Raw genomic sequence first — 18,691 nt, 5'->3', positions numbered from 1 at the left:
TCGCCCCTGATGGATTTTATGTGTTGTATGTTACTAACCCTATACTTAAGTACTTGTAAACTAACACTATGGATTTATAAGGTCCGAAATAAATTTTTGAATTTGAATTTGAATTTAACCGTCAGTTAACTTTGACTTTGACTTTGAACAGAGGAGAAAAAGCCTTTGAGGAAAGAGTAGCTGATTTTTTCAAAATCCTTAGTTATATTGTATACTAGAGTTTACCCGCGGCTTCACACGCGTAAACTATTCGATCTGGTAGTTACAATTCAAATTCCGGGATTATACAAAATTCCCGTGGGAAATCCCCAAATCTGTATCGTGGTGTTAAGATTAAGAACAACTAACCGTGGGAATATTGGAATAAAAGTAGCCTATGTGTTATTTCAGACATCCAGCTATCTACATACCAAATTTCTTGACTCTTAAGCCCAGCGGTTGTTATTTCCAGATTTTATCCCTATCCCGTGCGAATATCGGGATAAAAAGTAGCCTATGTGTTATTCCAGATGTCTGTATAGTACTTCCAATCGCTCGTTTTTGGCTCGAAATTCGAACTTGTGATCTCAGATTAAATAAAAAAGTAAAGATGGAGAGGGGTGAACAGCCGAGTGAGGCCGATCAAACTGTCGCGCTGAGCGCGATTCGCCATGTAACAACCGGTATGTATCAACATCAGTACTGTCAATCTATATTTGTAGTGTGGTAATACCACCCTAGTCTTTGACTAACTTATGTATGTTGGTACTATGATATAGAGATGGCGGGAAAAATAGCGAGGCAAGTATTGACAGCGAGGCAGTAAAGAAGGATAGCTGTTAAGAATAAGTGAGGAGCTACGAGCTTCTAGGAGGCCTGTACCCCATTGGAACACCCCGGGTGAGTGTTAACTTTGCTATCGCATATCTATGTCGACCTATATGTGCATGGTACGTGGAAAGATGAGGAAACCAGTAAAGTGTGGTAATGATCTTTCTGATACGTGTAGTCCAATCTTGCAGTGCACGGCACATTTGGTAGTCAAGGACATTGGACAGGGAAGCCTGGAGCTCCCATATATTCGAAGTGTGGTCCGGAAACACACAGGCACGGTCGACTGTAGTTGGAGCAACCGTGGCGAGGCTATTAGGGGATGGTGGAGGCCTCCGGGGGGGCAAAGCCCCCTCGTCCGGCTAAGTGACGAATGAATACAATATGATAGAGTCACCAGGGTCATACTCACACCCTGTCTAGACCGGAGCAAGTCGACCGATGCCCAACTAGGTAATTGATGTGCATAGCCATTGGAAGGCGGTATACCGCAACCAAATGTCAATCATGAGTTGCCTCTACAGTGTACATAAGGTGGTAACCATGCAGAATTATTAGAGATGGAAAGGCACCAGGTAAAACCGAAGCAGATAAGTAAGTGGCATAGCCACAGGCGAGAGGCAAGACCTCATGTTTATAGTATACACATAATTGCGATAAGAGTGGAATAACTTTGGTCGACTCATCTTTCCACTGCCATGATAAATGTGTATTTCGTATACCCTCATGTCGTCCTCATATTGATATGAACCCAGCAGTCAGTACAGGAGGGACGACATTTTGGTGGAGGAGTGCTGGGATATTGTCGAATGAGTCAGATAAGTATGACTTATTTAGTAAAAGATTTCAAGTACATAGTTCAGTCTCTGAACAAATAAAGTGAGCGCGGAACGTTTTGTTAATGTACCTACTAATTTCAAAAAATATTTGGTGTATGGCAATAAAGAGATTTTTGGAGTGATATCATGTGAATTATTTAATCCAATAAAATTGTCTAAGGTATGATGTTGCGTAAGGTGTTTTAATTATGCTGAGTGATTGTCAGTCTTTCAAAAAGAAAAGAACTGAAAGGCATACAGCCACAAAACATATTATGTGATACAGCCCTATTCATGTTGTATGGAACGGGCGTAAGTAAATTATTAATGTCCGATCGAAATTGTAGATACAATTTTTTAAGCTTGCCACACTGTGAAACTTTTTTGTCTATGGTTTAGTGCGGCACGAATCGGTATTAATCGATTAATGATAAGGAATTGACACACTTTCATTAAACTATTGTATTGAATAAACATTTTCTGTACAAGTGTTAGCATATTTGCTTGTATTAATTTATTATACCTTTTACAGAAATAATAAATAATCGTTGTATTAATACGGGCTGCAATAAGTAGCATTGGATTGCGTTGATTTTTTTTCTAGGTTTGCCGCCATTTGGTCTGTCAGTTCTATTGTCGTTGGTTTTTTTCTCTGCTTGCTTGTTACAGTTTGAAGCTATAAAGTTTGAGAAAAATAATTAGAAATAACTTTATTACAGTGAAAAGTAAGTGTTGTAGTGTGTTTATTTTTGTTGTGGCAGTGAAGATCAGCCTAAATAATATACGGAGTCAACAAATAGAGGTAAATTTGCACTTCTTGTATGAACCGGCGGGTCGTGATATGTTTGATTTACTGATAGTAAAGGGTAGTAATACTTCTTGTTTCTAAATTTCAGTTTACAACGAACTAACTATTCACGAACCCCAGCGATCGGTGCTGTTCTTTGAGAGGAGAAATAGAGAAACATCGTGGTGAGTTGCTCACAGTTTGTAAACATAGTGTTTAGTTTTTTTTTGAATTTCGAACATCGACTATAGTCAATTGTTTTCGCGTATTTCAGTATACGAGCAATAAAAATGGAAGAAATTCTTACTGGAGTAGTTCATATGCGGCAAAACAAGCTAAAGGAATGTTTCGAAGTTGCAAAACAAAATTACGAGTCGGGCGAGATGGTGCTTGACACCGCGTCTAATATCGTAGCGCAATTGAAAGGGATGATAAATAAATTACAAGATGAAATACGGCATTACACATCTACCTCTCCAAGTCCTCAAATGGCAATAGTCACAAATGCGATGGAGATTCAAATACAAGCTGAAGATTTCGTTACAACCATCGAATCATCTATGGCGACCGCGGCTGCTTCGTCGGTCCAAACCAGAGAACACTGCAGCACATCGACTCGTCATCTTGGTGTGAAATTGCCCAAGTTGGAATTGCCTAAATTTGATGGGCAACCACTTAGATGGTTGGAGTTCTGGGACAGGTTTGCCTCCAACATTGATAGCCAGCCCTTAGCAGAGGCAGACAAGCTGACGTACCTAATTAGTAGTCTCGAAGGTAGGGCCTTGGAAGCAGTAGCAGGCATTAGTATAACTAACTACAACTACACCATAGCTGTTGAAGCGCTGAAATCAAGGTATGGCTCTGATGACACACTCATAGATGCACACTATACTGCGTTAACAAACCTTGAACGAGCAGAATATACGGCGTCCAGCTGTAGGCGCACAATTGATGAAATAGAGCGGCATTTGAGGGTGCTAGAAAAATTAGGAGAAAACACTACTGGAAACCACCTACGGGCTACTATACTTTCCAAGTTTCCTGAACAGGTTTTACATCAGTATCACCTCATGCCCCAACAGTCTAATATTAAAGATAACTCAACATCTACAGTAAGACGGATTTTAGTGGATATTGTGGTGGCTATGGAAAAGGCTCAAACCGCTCCAGCTCTAACACGGACAGGTTTAGACACGAAACAAGAGGTCATTACTACTGAAGTACTCCAAACAAAGGCTGAATATCCAATACGGAGTGGTACCAACGCCAACTACAAGCCGAAGAGAAGCCTGAAACGGAAAATGGACAGTCAGGTCAATAATAACATAGCCAGAAAAAGAAACAGATTGCCTTGTATCTTCTGTAAACTTGGTAACCATAACAGCATGGACTGCAAGAGATATAGTGATGTGGAGTCCAGGAAAAAACAGTTAACGGACAGGTGCCATAAGTGTCTAAGAAGGAACCACAAAACAGACCAGTGCCACAGAAAGATAACATGCTTCCGATGTGGTGAAGGACACCTCCAGCTACTGTGTCCGAAGCCAAAGGGTAATGAAGATTTTATAGACAGTGAACCTATAACGGTCAAGTGTTATATTACAAATAGCTTTACCTTTTTGCAGACAGCCGTGGCACAGGTCACCAACCCCAACAACAAAAGAAACAAGCTTAAGTGCAGGCTTGTATTAGACAGTGGCTCCCAAAGAAGTTACATCAGTGCGAAGATAGCTTCTAAACTACAACTAACGCCTGACAATGAAGACCGGCTCTTGGTATACACATTTGGAGCAACTAATCCGAAGGAAATGTCAAGCCCATCTGTAGACATTTTATTAGAAACCAAACGTGATATCAAGAAACAAGTAAGAGTCAATATTGTTCCACATATTACAGAAAGGTTACCAGTAGCTGAATTTGATACTTCAGTGGTTGATTTGGTGGCTGATGATGATTCTACTGGTGAGAATGTAGACATTTTAATAGGGAACGACTACTATGCGGGCTTCATGCGTCAAGGAAAGAAAAAATTCAGGATGAATTATACCTTGTAGATTCTGACTTTGGTTGGCTGCTATCAGGAAATGTAGAAAATCTTGAACATACTACAAGGCAAGAGAACATATTAACTGTGAACACTTACTGCCACTGTCATAATTCAAGCTGCCCTTACTTTACCGAACCGGACTTACCTCTTAGAAACATTGACATCAAATTTCTATGGTCTCTTGAGTGTATTGGCATAAACGACTCTCCCAAAGCCACTAGACAAGACGAAGCAGTGAAACATTTTAATGACACCCTACAGTATATTAATGGACGGTATGAAGTAACATGGCCATGGATTGAATACCCACCTCAGCTCCCAGTCAATTTCGGCGTGGCATTAGGAAGACTGAAAAGTTTAATCAACAGATTGGATCCGGCAATGCTACAGGAATATGACGACATTCTAAAGGAACAACTCGATGGGAATGTAATTGAAATAGTCGAACCACACAACAGTGATATTTTACATCCCGTTCACTATCTTGCCCATCATATAGTAAAGGGTGAAGGGAAGCGAGGAAGGATTGTGTATGACGCATCGATAAGAGGATCAGGAAAGAAAAGCCTAAATGAATGCCTGTACAGTGGACCCTCGATGCTAGAGGATCTCACGGCTCTTCTCCTGAAGTTCAGAACGAAAAGGGTGGCAATAGTGGCAGATGTGGAAAAGGCGTTCCTGCAGATCGGACTTCAAGAGAAGGACCGTGATGTGACCAGATTCCTGTGGGTGAGAGACACAACAAAGGACCTGACAAAAGAAAATTTACTTTATCTCCGATTTTGCCGTGTCCCGTTTGGAATAATATCTAGTCCATTCCTATTGACGGCGACCATTAGATACCATATGTCACAGACAAATGTAGATCTACTAAAGGACATAGCCAATAATTGCTATGTAGATAATTTAGTAACCGGAGCGAACTCTGTCCAAGAAGCACAAGAGGTATATAAGAAGACACGGGAGACCTTTGAACAAATATCCATGAATATAAGAGATTGGAACTCAAATAGTAAAGAATTTCTTAATCTTGTACCCACAGAGCACCAAGCAAAACGGGAAGATACAGTGAAAATTCTCGGCTTATCGTGGAATGTGGAGAGAGATTCATTAAAATTGAAAATAACTAATCATCACTTTGACAAGGATGCACCTGCAAACACGAAGAGGAAGGTCCTTCGTACCTTAGCCCGGATATATGACCCATGTGGCTTCATTTGTCCACTAACCCTACCATTGAAGACCTTGTTCAGGAACATCTGTGAACAGAAACATAAATGGGACACAATCTTACCAGAAGATGTGATACAGTCCATGCAAGAAATATTGGAAACAATAAGGACGGCTGTACACTTGGAACTACCCAGATGTGTAACGAATGATGTTCCTGAGTCTAAAACTACATACCAGCTAAATTGTTTTTCTGATGCTTCAAAAACAGCATATGCAGCTGTCATATATCTGACATCAAGGAATGAACAAGGAACATCAGTTCATTTTTTAATGGGAAAGTCACGTATAGCGAAAAATGAAGACTCGAAAGAACTTCACATCCCGAAGTTAGAACTCATGGGTTTACTCATAGCTAGTAGACTTCTAAAATATATAAGGGAGAACCTGTCTCTACCAATAAGCCAAGAAATCTTGTGGACAGACAGTTTGGTCGTGCATGGATGGATGCGTTCAAACAAACTACTACCACCGTTTGTATCCAACAGAGTAGAGGAAATTAGAAAAAACCAGATGCAAGCGGAGTTACATTATATTAACACGAAGATGAATCCAGCTGATGTTGCAACGAGGCCTGACAGATGGAATCAGTCAAAGGAACTTTGGTTCAACGGTCCCACATTCCTAAGAGAAGATGAATCGAAGTGGCCGGCAGATAGGTACTACCTGAAACATATCTCAGTCCTTTCTGTTGGGGAGGGCCTGGACCAAGGTGATCAAAGCTACATTCCAAATATTGATCATGGCCCAGGTAATCAGCTGATAACCGTTGAACAAAATGACGATCAGGAAATGGAAATTGATGAACCAAATGACAAGACAGTAAATGACGAAATAACGGAACTGGACGCAATACAGGAATCTCTGACTCCATCAAGTTCAGCAAATAATACTATAGCAGAGATTTTGAAACTGCAGAAGCACCATTTCGCGGATGAGATTGCAGGTAAAAAGACACACCTGTCGAGAAATCTCGGTCTGTTTCTTGATGTCGATGGAATACTGAGATGCCAAGGACGGATGGCCAATACCACATGGGATTACGACATGAAACACCCTATATTGTTGCCTAGAGAGTGTGAATTTACTAACAAAATTATCAAGGACATTCATGAAGCTAATTACCATATCGGTGCCACACATACTCTTAGCCTTATTAGAGAGAAGTACTGGATACCACAAGGCAAGCGTCAAGTAGAACGAGTCATCTCAAGATGCCAGCGGTGTGTCAGACACGGAGGTGGTCCTTATCGTTTACCAAGTGCACCAGATCTACCAAATGAGAGAGTGAGCTATAGCGCACCATTTACATATTGTGGATTGGATTATTTTGGACCACTGTATGTGAGCACTCCAAATGGAAAACAAAAGAGATGGGTTGCTTTGTTCACCTGTCTGGCAGTGCGAGCTATACATTTGGAAATTGTAAACGATTTAACAGCTGAAGAATGCCTTCTAGCGCTCAGAAGATTCGCTGCCACTAGAAATACACCGAAACGACTGTATACAGATAATGCTTCTTATTTCAAATTAACATCTGAAGTAGTGAAGAAACCCTTCTGCATTTCAAAGGGCATTGAATGGAGATTTATTTGCCAACTCGCTCCTTGGCATGGCGGATATTATGAGCGGCTCGTAGGCGTAGTAAAACATTCACTAAAACGCACTCTAGAAAAACACCTTCTCGGAGACAGCAAACTATTAACTGTGATGAAGGAAGTAGAAGCTGTTGTAAACTCGAGACCACTTACAAAAGTTGGAACTGAAGTTATTCACATTTTGAGGCCATCTGATTTTCTTAGTCTCGGAAAATGTCTAACCTTGACCCCAGCAACTGATAATGTTTGTACGGTAGATGGTTCCAAACTTCAAGTCAATTTGATTGAGAGCTGGAAAAAGGGCTTGATAATTCTTGAGGAATTTAAGAAGATATTTAAGGCCCAATATCTGACAAGTTTGAGAGAGAGATATCGACACTCACCAAAACAGCCAAGAGTTGTTTCTAATTGTGAACCAAAAGTAGGAGATATCGTACAAATTAAATCAGATATAAAAAACCGTGAGTTATGGAAGGTCGGGAAGATAGAAGAACTGACAACTAGTGCGGATAATAAACAAAGAGTTGCTAAGGTAAATGTGGGAGACTCTATATTGACTCGGTCTGTAGGTCATCTCTATCCGTTAGAGACTGAAACTGATAACTCCTCACAATCAGGACCAACAGAGGAAGGACGGGCTGCTCCACCTATGGATGCACCGGTAGAGTACTTGGATCTGGATATTGCCCAAAATCGAGTGGAAGGGTTGCCACCGCTCCCACCAAATGATCCAGTACCAGAAAGACATGGCCATGAGGTAGAAACCCCAAATGAAGTAATGCCAAGCCAAGAATGTACAGGGAATACCGAGACTTCAAATTCAGAAGACGCTACCGACCCTGACAATGTGCTGTCAGGGACCAGGGCCAGGAGAGACGCCGCTATTCGAGCCAGAGAGAAAATCCTGGAGTGGACGCGTCACCTGCTCACACTACTGCACTGAAACTCTTTCTGCCTTCGGGAGTGTCGCGCTGAGCGCGATTCGCCATGTAACAACCGGTATGTATCAACATCAGTACTGTCAATCTATATTTGTAGTGTGGTAATACCACCCTAGTCTTTGACTAACTTATGTATGTTGGTACTATGATAGAGAGATGGCGGGAAAAATAGCGAGGCAAGTATTGACAGCGAGGCAGTAAAGAAGGATAGCTGTTAAGAATAAGTGAGGAGCTACGAGCTTCTAGGAGGCCTGTACCCCATTGGAACACCCCGGGTGAGTGTTAACTTTGCTATCGCATATCTATGTCGACCTATATGTGCATGGTACGTGGAAAGATGAGGAAACCAGTAAAGTGTGGTAATGATCTTTCTGATACGTGTAGTCCAATCTTGCAGTGCACGGCACATTTGGTAGTCAAGGACATTGGACTGGGAAGCCTGGAGCTCCCATATATTCGAAGTGTGGTCCGGAAACACACAGGCACGGTCGACTGTAGTTGGAGCAACCGTGGCGAGGCTATTAGGGGATGGTGGAGGCCTCCGGGGGGGCAAAGCCCCCTCGTCCGGCTAAGTGACGAATGAATACAATATGATAGAGTCACCAGGGTCATACTCACACCCTGTCTAGACCGGAGCAAGTCGACCGATGCCCAACTAGGTAATTGATGTGCATAGCCATTGGAAGGCGGTATACCGCAACCAAATGTCAATCATGAGTTGCTTCTACAGTGTACATAAGGTGGTAACCATGCAGAATTATTAGAGATGGAAAGGCACCAGGTAAAACCGAAGCAGATAAGTAAGTGGCATAGCCACAGGCGAGAGGCAAGACCTCATGTTTATAGTATACACATAATTGCGATAAGAATGGAATAACTTTGGACGACTCATCTTTCCACTGCCATGATAAATGTGTATTTCGTATACCCTCATGTCGTCCTCATATTGATATGAACCCAGCAGTCAGTACAGGAGGGACGACACAAACTACACCAATCCGTGTGCTTACACAGTGGCACGCACACACTTGCAACCAAACTACACCAAAACCTTATCACTTAGCAACGCATTCCCGTGGAGCAGGACGTATCTTAAACTTCGACAAATATAACTAATAATGCCAAATTGTGTCGTGAAAGGATATAAAAACTATCCATCCAAAAATAAAAAGCAGGATGGAATCACTTTTCACACGCTAGTAAACTCGACAACCAATATTTTCATTAAAAGTCAAAATAATTTTGTTTGAATTTTGCTTTGAACACAAAACGTCAATACCAGTGTTGCCATTATAATAATTCTAGTTACCCTATTATTGGGTAAAAGTCGCCTAGGTAATACAATCTTTTATTTTTTATTTTTAAATTCTATTCTTTCTATGGCTTAAAACTTGAGAACGTGACACGTAACGTAAAGTTATTTGGTTCTTGTAAAAGTTCATCAACGTTTTTTATTGTAGTAACGGTATTAACGTGACACGCAACGTAGTTATTTGTTTCCTGTAAACGTTTACTAACGTATTTTAATATAGTTGTTTTAGGCTGGTTTATGAATTTAAAGCAATAAATAAAAACATTATTAACGACAACGATAACGATATTTTTGTAGTTGCGGGGTACTTGGTAATTCTATTATGGCAACACTGGCCTACGAACACATGTTTATAAAACAGGCCTCACTTGGCTGTTTACCGCTCTCCATCTTTACTTTTTTATTTAATCTGAGCTTGTGATTTTATTTTGCTTAATATACAAAATGTACACACCCAATTATCATATTTTCTCAAGTTTTTCGCGATTCCCAAAGTCAAATAATCGTTTTTCTTTAAAATTCCAGAGAAATAATGCGTTGTTTGGTAGAAACATGTCAAAATTGTGTTGTAGAACTTATAGAGCGCCATCCTGATCTGTCTCGTTTTTTTTTTCCGTTTTGTCGGTTCATTTTTATATTATAGATTGGCGTTTTCAGACAGACTCTTTGATATGCTTTTTTGTTTATTCCGCGCAAATAAGTTGCATATGAAGCATATACCTACCCGACTACTTCCACGCGAGGGAAGTGTGAAGACAAACCGGCAAAAAGTAATTATCGTAATGTGGGTTGCGATGAGAAGTGTAAAATGTGTAAATTTAATTTATACAGAGCCACATTTCACTCACGCGCGCCGCTTTAGGTTAGGTAGTCGTGTATAAGTAAATAGCAAATATCGTAACACAGGGCTTAAGGTATCATTCTGGTGTTAGCGACTGCGACACGCGATCACGACCGGGTCGCGCGACCCACTGCTTATAGTACGAACACGAACATAGTCAAGCGACGTAGTCACTTGCATCCGCTAATGCTTATTTTTCATACCAACCGGTGGGTGCCGCTATTCGGTCGCAGTCACGTGTCGTGGTCGCAGGTCGCGGTCGCAGGTCGCGGTCGCCAGCATCGGAATGCTACACTTATACACAGCACATTAGTAATTAAATGCTCATGTACGTGTGCACCCAATCAACATGCAGACCGGAAACTGCAAGCCGGATGTGTCAGGTCCGGAACGCTGGCGGATGTCCCCCTCACCCGTCCCCCTCGAACGCCGAAGTGCGACAATTCCGGTTGTCTATCTAATTTGCAAACGCGTGGTCGCCGTTAATGGGCTCGCAGAGTACTTGCTAAGTGGATTTGTGTGTGTCATAATGGAACAGTCGTGAAAGAGGTGAAAATAATTTAATCGTTCATTAGGTAAGCTTTTTAGTTTTTATGCAAACTCAGGACAGAAAGAGCTGCTTGTTACATTTTTTTACAGCCGCATTCCTTCGGATAACAGTAAAAATAAAGCCATTAAGGTATTATAAGCAATCCTATGTACCTACTGTAGGTTTTAAACTGGTACATCACTTGCTATCATCATCATCAACGGCCTATCTTAGTCCACTGCTGGACGTAAGCCTCTCCAATTGCACACCACTGAGCACGATCCTCGGCTACTCTTATCCAGTTCTTGCTAGCCACCTTTCGAAGATCATCGCTCGACCTAGTCTGAGGGCGTCCCACGACGCCACGTCTGCCGATTCGCGGTCTTCACTCAAGAAATTGCTAATTTGCCTTTATTTATTTTTTATTTGTGGTGCATTATCTTGAGTGGCTAAACTGCCGATGCTTAATTCTTGATTGTCTTTTAAAAATAGTAAAGGTTAGGCCACTATTAGTGTCTCAGAGAAGTTAACTTCGTTTGATATGTTGAAGGATCCCTTAAAAGATAACAAAAATCAAAAATAACCCTATAAGTAATATACGTGTACATATATTTTTTCGATGGTGAAAACCGCATTAAAATTCGTTGCGTAGTTTAAAAGATTCTAATACATACCATATTACTTTAGTATCCTCCCCCAAAAGGTGGATCTTAAAATGAACATAGAAAAGACTAGATCATCTCAAAACGTTCATGTCAAACCCGGTTATCGTTGGGAACGATACATTCAAGGTTGTTGACCACTATGTTTACCTTGGAAGGGTACGGCGAGAAGTGACTTTATTTCGTACTAACTAAATAACATAATGGTCTCTCCCGTGGAGGTGTGATGTTGCTCACGTCTCTACGTGTCTCTGAATTCCGAAAGGTATACTCAAGAAGAAAACTGTAGGTACAACTTTAGTACCGTAAACTGGGGTTCCTTTGAATCACGGGGTGACTTTGATAAAAACTTCCATTTTACTTTTAAACACGAATATCTGGTTGGTAATTCCGATAGTTACTCTCATCATTTACTCTGACGCAGTGAATAAGTGTGGTTGGCAATGGCAACGGCACAAATCAAATGTGAAAATATAAGTAATTAAGATTGTCTTTTTGGAATCTTTTGGTATTTTTTATTTCAATTCCAAATTTTTACTTTTACGGTCATCCCGTAAAACCGAAATTGAAAATACAAACTGAAATATAGATGCACAGAACCATCAGTGGTGTAGCGGTATAGCACGCGGTACGGATTACCGAGGACCTGGGTTCGATTCCCAGTGATGGTCTTATTTTTCTGTTTTTTCTGTGCATCTATATTTCAGTTTGTATTTTCAATATAAGTAATGTTTTTTACTATTTTTAATTCTTGAATAACTGCTAAATTAACAAAGTGGGTAGTGCGATGAAACGTTTACAATGAATATTATCAGGCCAAAAGTTTATTTAGGTATAGCTTTGTATTGTATTATTCGTTAAAGTGAAATTTTATTCTAGATCAAAGTAACCCCAAAACAACAAAAGTGCTTGTAACTTTTGACCCTGTTCACCAATTTTTTTCTTTTTTTTTGGAACAAATGCTGCTGTATAGGGTTACTATCGATTGCCGTTAAAAAAAATAGGGTACAAAAGTAACCCCACAGACGGTTTAACTTTGATCACCGTGTTATTATTTTTTTCTTCGGTTTTTTCAAAGTTAGAATACCTATCTAAATTTAGAATATAGAAAGACTTATGAATGTTGCTACGCCCTTGTAGGGTCCATGTTTGTACTGGCTAGAAATAAGAACATCTCGTAAATACCTAAGGTTACAATGATTTATTATATAAGAGGGGAAAACGAGTATGCCCATGCACCCTTTGAGAGACATAGGTTCGCTTTTGAAAGATTCCTAAGTTGTACCGCTCCAGGAATAGTGTCCCCGGAATATGTCCTTATTTTTGAATTGAAAATATGAATATAATGTATCCCCTCTGGGAGCTGATACTTACCTATGACCGCCATGGCTGCGCCCAGCAGCATCAGCAGCAGTCCGGCGGAGAGCGCGCGGCACGCGTGCCACAGGCACTTCGAGCTCATCTTGCCTCGGACCACCTGCGAGACAGCCGTTGTTAATACAGTTAATGCAAGCTCCAGTCCGCCAGCACAGCACCGTGCAGCACCAGGCCTCATGGAGCCGTGAGCAGGACCACCGGATTCAGTTAGGGCCACTTTATCGTGCCAGTATGGGTGAGATTACACTATTTCATGCAACTGTATCATAACGTAACATACTAAGGGCCATTGCCACGCGATGACATTGGTCATTGGTCATTGATGACACGAGGCGAAGCCGAATATCATAATAAATACGCATGAGTGTCTCAATGGCTGACTCTGAATAGTTGCATATATTACTTTTTCACCTCAGCACCTCAAACAGGCAGGTTTTGCTATGAGAAATCAGTGAGCAAAATCGCATTTTGCTCACTCCGTGAGACAAAGTAACTTTTTAATTATTTTTTTTAAATACTGAGTACAGTGTTGGGTCTACTCACTGAATTCCAAATATTTGAACTTTACTTTGATCTGTCATTTCACTTCAACTCGAAAAAAACAAGAGATAGGATCAAATTTGTCGATTACAAACTTAAATTAAATTTTTGGTATTAAAAATATATCGAAATATTTCCAAAATGTAAATTTTTCCGATCTTTTAATAAAGTATGCAACCTCGTTGCACGAAAGCCGCTTCTCTTGTTTTTTTTTTTATAAAGAATTCCGTATACTGCCTCTACAGTATAATTATTATTTGTTAAATTGAATGATTTTTAACAAATCTATTTATGTTTATGTAATAGAAATCTTAATAAAAATCATATTTAAAGGTTTAATTGTTCAACCTTTCAATTACCCCGAGATGAGGCTTTTTGCAGTATTAAAAAATAAGTGTGACATTAGTACAAGAAGTTAAGTTTGAGTGTTATGAGTATGCGATTTGTATTGTAGCTACTGGACTCTTTTTATGGTTTTAAATGTAATTATTATATTTGATAATAATCGGATTCTATTTTAAAAAAATGTGTTTGTTTTGTAAACAGGTAGGTATATGTGGTTTTATTCTTATGTTACATTTAAATTATGTTCTCGCTGCTGAGGTGAAAAATTGTATGTGTCACACGAGACCAAAGTTTTTTTGCATCTCGTGTATTTCAATCCCTTGCTGATCTCAGGATTCTAACCTAGAATCACTCGCTCACGCTCGTGATTCAATTATAGAATCCTTCGCTTACTCGGGATTCAAAATCAACACTCGCAACAAAAAACAACTTTGCTCTCTTGTTGCACAAATAACTATTTTCTATGAGGTCAAACATAGACAATTATTAAATATTGAATACTTACATAACGGAAAATAAATTAATTTTTCGATATTAAAGGTAGCAAATTATTAAATGAGGGCTATCGTTTTTTGTTTTTCTAGATGGCGCTACTGTTGCGTGAGGTTTTCATGTGTGGCTTTCAAAGTCTGTTATTACGGACGTGACCACAAAGTTTAGATTAAAATCATATTTAATACACCTTAAAACCTTACCAGAAAAATATCGAGCAACCACAGTGTTGCGCAGTCCCGTTTTGTTTGAAAAAAAAGGGAGGACAAAAGTTCTCGAAAGACAAGCCTGTCTCAAAATACAGACATTCATTGCCTCGTGACGCATAATTGCCATAATTAATTTCAGGTAATGCAAAATATTCACAAAATTATTCTAATGAGTGCTATCGCGTATGAAGTCGCCACTAGAGGCGCTAGTGTAGCGTGAGGTCTCCGAAATGACAAATCTCATAGTTTTTGGGTGAGCTACGCGGGCTTATTTATAATTAGAATAATTTTGTGAATATTTTGCAATATCTGAAATTAATTATGGCAAATATGCGTTCCCGGGCAATGAATGTCTGAGTTTTAAGACAGGTTTTGTCTTTCGGAAACCTTTGTACTCCCTTTTTTCCGAACAAAACGGGGACTATGGAACACTGTGGCATGCTCGATATTTTTATGGTACGGTTTTAAGGTGTATTAAATATGATTTTAATCTAAACTTAGTTTTCACGCCAGTAATAACAGACTTTGAAAGCCATAATTACTTAAAAACCTCACGCAACAGTGCGCCACCTAGTGAGACAAAAACGATAGCCCTCATTATAAATAAACCCGTAGCTCATCAAAAACTATGAGATTTGACATTTCGGAGACCTCACGCTACACTAGCGCCTCTAGCGGCGAATTCATACGCGATAGCCCTCATTACTGCTCAGTTCCATTGCCGCCTGTTTTATTTCTGGCGGCGTCAACATTTCTGCATCACTTAATTCACCAAAGTTACACCTTATCACCGATAAAAAGTCGTTTAAATAGTGATTAACTCTTTTATTTCTTTCAACTTTCAAGAACTCCGTGCAAAAAGCAAAACAAACTCCCGCTATTTTGAAACTTTTTTTTTCACTTACAACCTTAGAATGGACCCGGAAACTTTAGGTCATACAACCAAATTAAATAATGTTAAAATATTAATTAAACTGTAAAATTCATTTATTGCCCGTTATGTAAGTATTCACTATTTAATAATTGTTTATGTAAACATATTTTAATTATTCTATAAACTCGATTTAACAATAATAAGTAAATAAAATAGAATGGCTGTTGGCCATTAGATAATATAAATAAATAATAAATAAATGAATATCATGGGACACTTGATACCAATGAGGGCTATCGCGTATGAATTCGCCACTAGAGGCGCTAGTGTAGCGTGAGGTCTCCGAAATGTCAAATCTCATAGTTTTTCGGTGAGCTACGCGGGTTTATTTATAATTAGAATAATTTTGTGAATATTTTGCAATATCTGAAATTAATTATGGCAAATATGCGTTCCGGGGCAATGAATGTCTGTGTTTTGAGACAGTTTTGTCTTTCGGAAACTTTTGTCCTCCCTTTTTTCCGAATAAAACGGGGACTATGCAACACTGTGTCATGCTCGATATTTTTATGGTACGGTTTCAAGTTGTATTAAATATGATTTTTATCTAAACTTTGTTTTCACGCCCGTAATAACAGACTTTGAAAGCCATACTTAAAAACCTCACGCAACAGTGCGCCATCTAGTGAGACAAAAAACGATAGCCCTCATTGACCTAGTCCCAAACTAAGCAAAGCTTGTATGCACTATGACTATGAATACTCGTACTAGGTAACGGATAAACATGCTTATATAGATAAATACATACTTAAATACATATTAAACATCCAAGACCCGAGAGAAAACATACGTATTATTCATACAAATATCTGCCTCGGCCGGGAATCGAACCCGGGTTGCTACGAAGCTTCGTAGTCAGGTTCTCTAATCACTTGGCCTTCCGGTCGTCATCGCCGGGTACTTTAGGCACAGAATATATAATAGTACTAACGTACAGAATGGCCACGCTCCGCCCCGCACCGGTTCGAGTTACCCCACCCCTCAAGCGCAGATTGCAGGAAAACCGAACCGCAGGAAAGCAGTCGGGTGCGCAACGCGATGTACCTGTCGGCCGCACGGCACTAAGTTCGGGAGCAATTATTTTGCGAAATGGTAACGGTACCCTACCTACTTCCTTTTTCTAAATAAATAATGATTTCTGGAATTATACATGAAATAACTACCTACCGAATAATTCGTTTAAGTTTGTAGTCGTATATCTATTGTAATTGAAAATTATAATGCTTAAATACACAGACACACACATTTATAAATAGGTAAGAATAACGCATCGATATATATTTACTAACAAAATATAAGTCAATGGATTATCGATTACATTTATTTGCACTATCTAAGCCATACCTACACATAAGTACCTTTAAATGTCATTGGTAGCACTTATTAAGGTTTTGCGATAGTCAGCCCTATGTATCTTACGCACACATTGACGCGTGTAGAGACATCGTCGTGCCTATGTAGATTCAAGAACGCGTATTTTGTACGGTGTGGCCTAGTGTGCTTTAGGTCACACAACCAAATTAAATAATGTTGAAATATTAATATTAAATAATAGCTGTAAAATTCATTTATTGTCCCTTATGTAAGTATTAATTATTCAATAATTGTTTGTTGTTGTTAGTGAATAATTTCAAGACTTACATTTATCTAACGAAAAATTTCATTCAGCTTCAAAATAAACAATTCTGACCTCTAAACAATTCTGAATTAATCAATTGCATCGGCTAATAATGTGATACGTCACAGTTCAATATTAGCATACATACAATGTGTTATGTGACATATATGTAAATGGGGGAAACGCTACGAATAATAATATTATTCGTAGGGGAAACGTAACGTGTTTTGACAGGCTAAAAAACCGGCCAAGAGCGTGTCGGACACGCCCGAAATAGGGTTCCGTAGCCATTACGAAAAAATTAAGTAATACTTTTCTAAGGATTTCGTATTTTATACGGAATCTTCCATAGTTTAGGCATATTTTATACCTAAGGCTGCTATTTACTCTTAAACTACTAATAATTCTCTAGCAAACTTAACTGTAATAGTTTTCCTTGAAAGTTTGATATACTTACTACCATCCTGATTTTTTTCAATTTTTCCACCCCCGGTTTAGATTTTAGAGGAGTGGGGGGACGCTCGATTTTAATGATATTTTAAATAAATAAATATATCATGGAACACTTGACACCAATTGACCTAGTCCGAAACTAAGCAAAGCTTGTACTATGGATACTAGGCAACGGATAAACATACTTATATAGATAAATACATACTTAAATACATATTAAACATCCAAGACCCGAGAACAAACATTCCTGTTATTCACACAAATATCTGCCCCGGCCGGGATTCGAACCCAGGACCTCAAGCTTCATAGTCAGGTGCTCTAACCACTTAGCCATCCGGTCGTCCAATTTTGCACTTTAAAGTTGAATATTTCGCAAACAAATCACTGAATCGAAAAATCGTCTTGGAAAACCCCTAATGGTTTTAAAAGTCCTACGATCAACGATACCCCACACTATAGGGTTGGATAAGAAAAAAAAAACACTCCCACTTTACGTCTATGGGAGGTACCCTAAAACAATATTTTTTATTTTACCATTTTGTCGGCATAGTCTACATATATATCCGTGCAAAATTGAAGCTTTCTAGCATTGATAGTCCCCGAGCAAAGGCGCGGACGGACGGACAGACAGACAGACAAACAGACAGACAGACATGGCGAAACTATAAGGGTTCCGTTTTTGCCATTTTGGCTCCGGAACCCTAAAAAGCATGTTCATTAGTTGCCACTTATGAAATAGGTGACACAAATGTTTTATTTATTTATTTACATGTTACGAGAATCACTATCTACCAATAATAAATAAAATGATATATCGCACGTGTGAGAGAGAGAGAGAGAGAGAGAGAAACATTTATTTACACATATTCGATACACATAAAAATACATTAGATGGAAAGAATAAAAAAAATAAGATCAAATAGTATAAAGTGGGCCCCACTCAGCATAATGTTACGGCAAGCCGCAACGCCAATTTTTACAATGAGTACGAAGAGAATAATGCAATCTAATTTCATGTCATGATACTCATGATATAATGGTCACTTTCTACTTCCTTATTACGTATACTCTTGAAAGCATAGTTATTACGTTAATTCTTATTACTGCAAGCAAAGCGATCGTCTTTCAGAATACCTACGCCTATATTG

General features: G+C 39.2%; 3 protein-coding genes and 1 pseudogene across 3 annotated transcripts in view; 3 read left to right on the top strand and 1 right to left on the bottom strand.

Moving 5' to 3' along the window:
- Window positions 1-18,691, bottom strand: part of LOC141430428 (uncharacterized) — a 30,081-nt pseudogene that overhangs the window by 10,433 nt on the left and 957 nt on the right.
- LOC141430229 (uncharacterized) lies at window positions 635-4,469 on the top strand. The gene is made up of 2 exons (XM_074090827.1): window positions 635-2,600; window positions 2,690-4,469. Exon 2 carries the CDS (start codon window positions 2,706-2,708, stop codon window positions 4,467-4,469), a length of 1,764 nt encoding a protein of 587 aa, XP_073946928.1. The 5' UTR covers window positions 635-2,600; window positions 2,690-2,705.
- LOC141430379 (uncharacterized) lies at window positions 4,446-8,656 on the top strand. Its single transcript, XM_074091055.1, has 2 exons — window positions 4,446-8,289; window positions 8,384-8,656. Exon 1 carries the CDS (start codon window positions 4,844-4,846, stop codon window positions 8,231-8,233), a length of 3,390 nt encoding a protein of 1,129 aa, XP_073947156.1. The 5' UTR covers window positions 4,446-4,843; the 3' UTR covers window positions 8,234-8,289; window positions 8,384-8,656.
- Window positions 10,882-18,691, top strand: part of LOC141430388 (dipeptidase 1-like) — a 90,656-nt gene continuing 82,846 nt past the window's right edge. Inside the window, exon 1 of the mRNA XM_074091070.1 lies at window positions 10,882-10,959. The gene's annotated coding sequence lies outside the window, so the exon portion shown is untranslated. The remainder of the gene's footprint in view (window positions 10,960-18,691) is intronic.

This window comes from Choristoneura fumiferana, chromosome 8 (genome assembly GCF_025370935.1).
Source record: "Choristoneura fumiferana chromosome 8, NRCan_CFum_1, whole genome shotgun sequence".
NCBI lineage: Eukaryota > Metazoa > Arthropoda > Insecta > Lepidoptera > Tortricidae > Choristoneura > Choristoneura fumiferana.
The sequence above is the reverse complement of the archived record's forward strand: the minus strand, read 5'-3'. Positions and strand labels throughout refer to the sequence as shown.

Coding starts and splice junctions, on each gene's coding strand:
- LOC141430379 (XM_074091055.1), top strand. CDS start 4,844: ATGCTACAGGAATATGACGACATTCTAAAGGAACAACTCGATGGGAAT.
- LOC141430229 (XM_074090827.1), top strand. CDS start 2,706: ATGGAAGAAATTCTTACTGGAGTAGTTCATATGCGGCAAAACAAGCTA.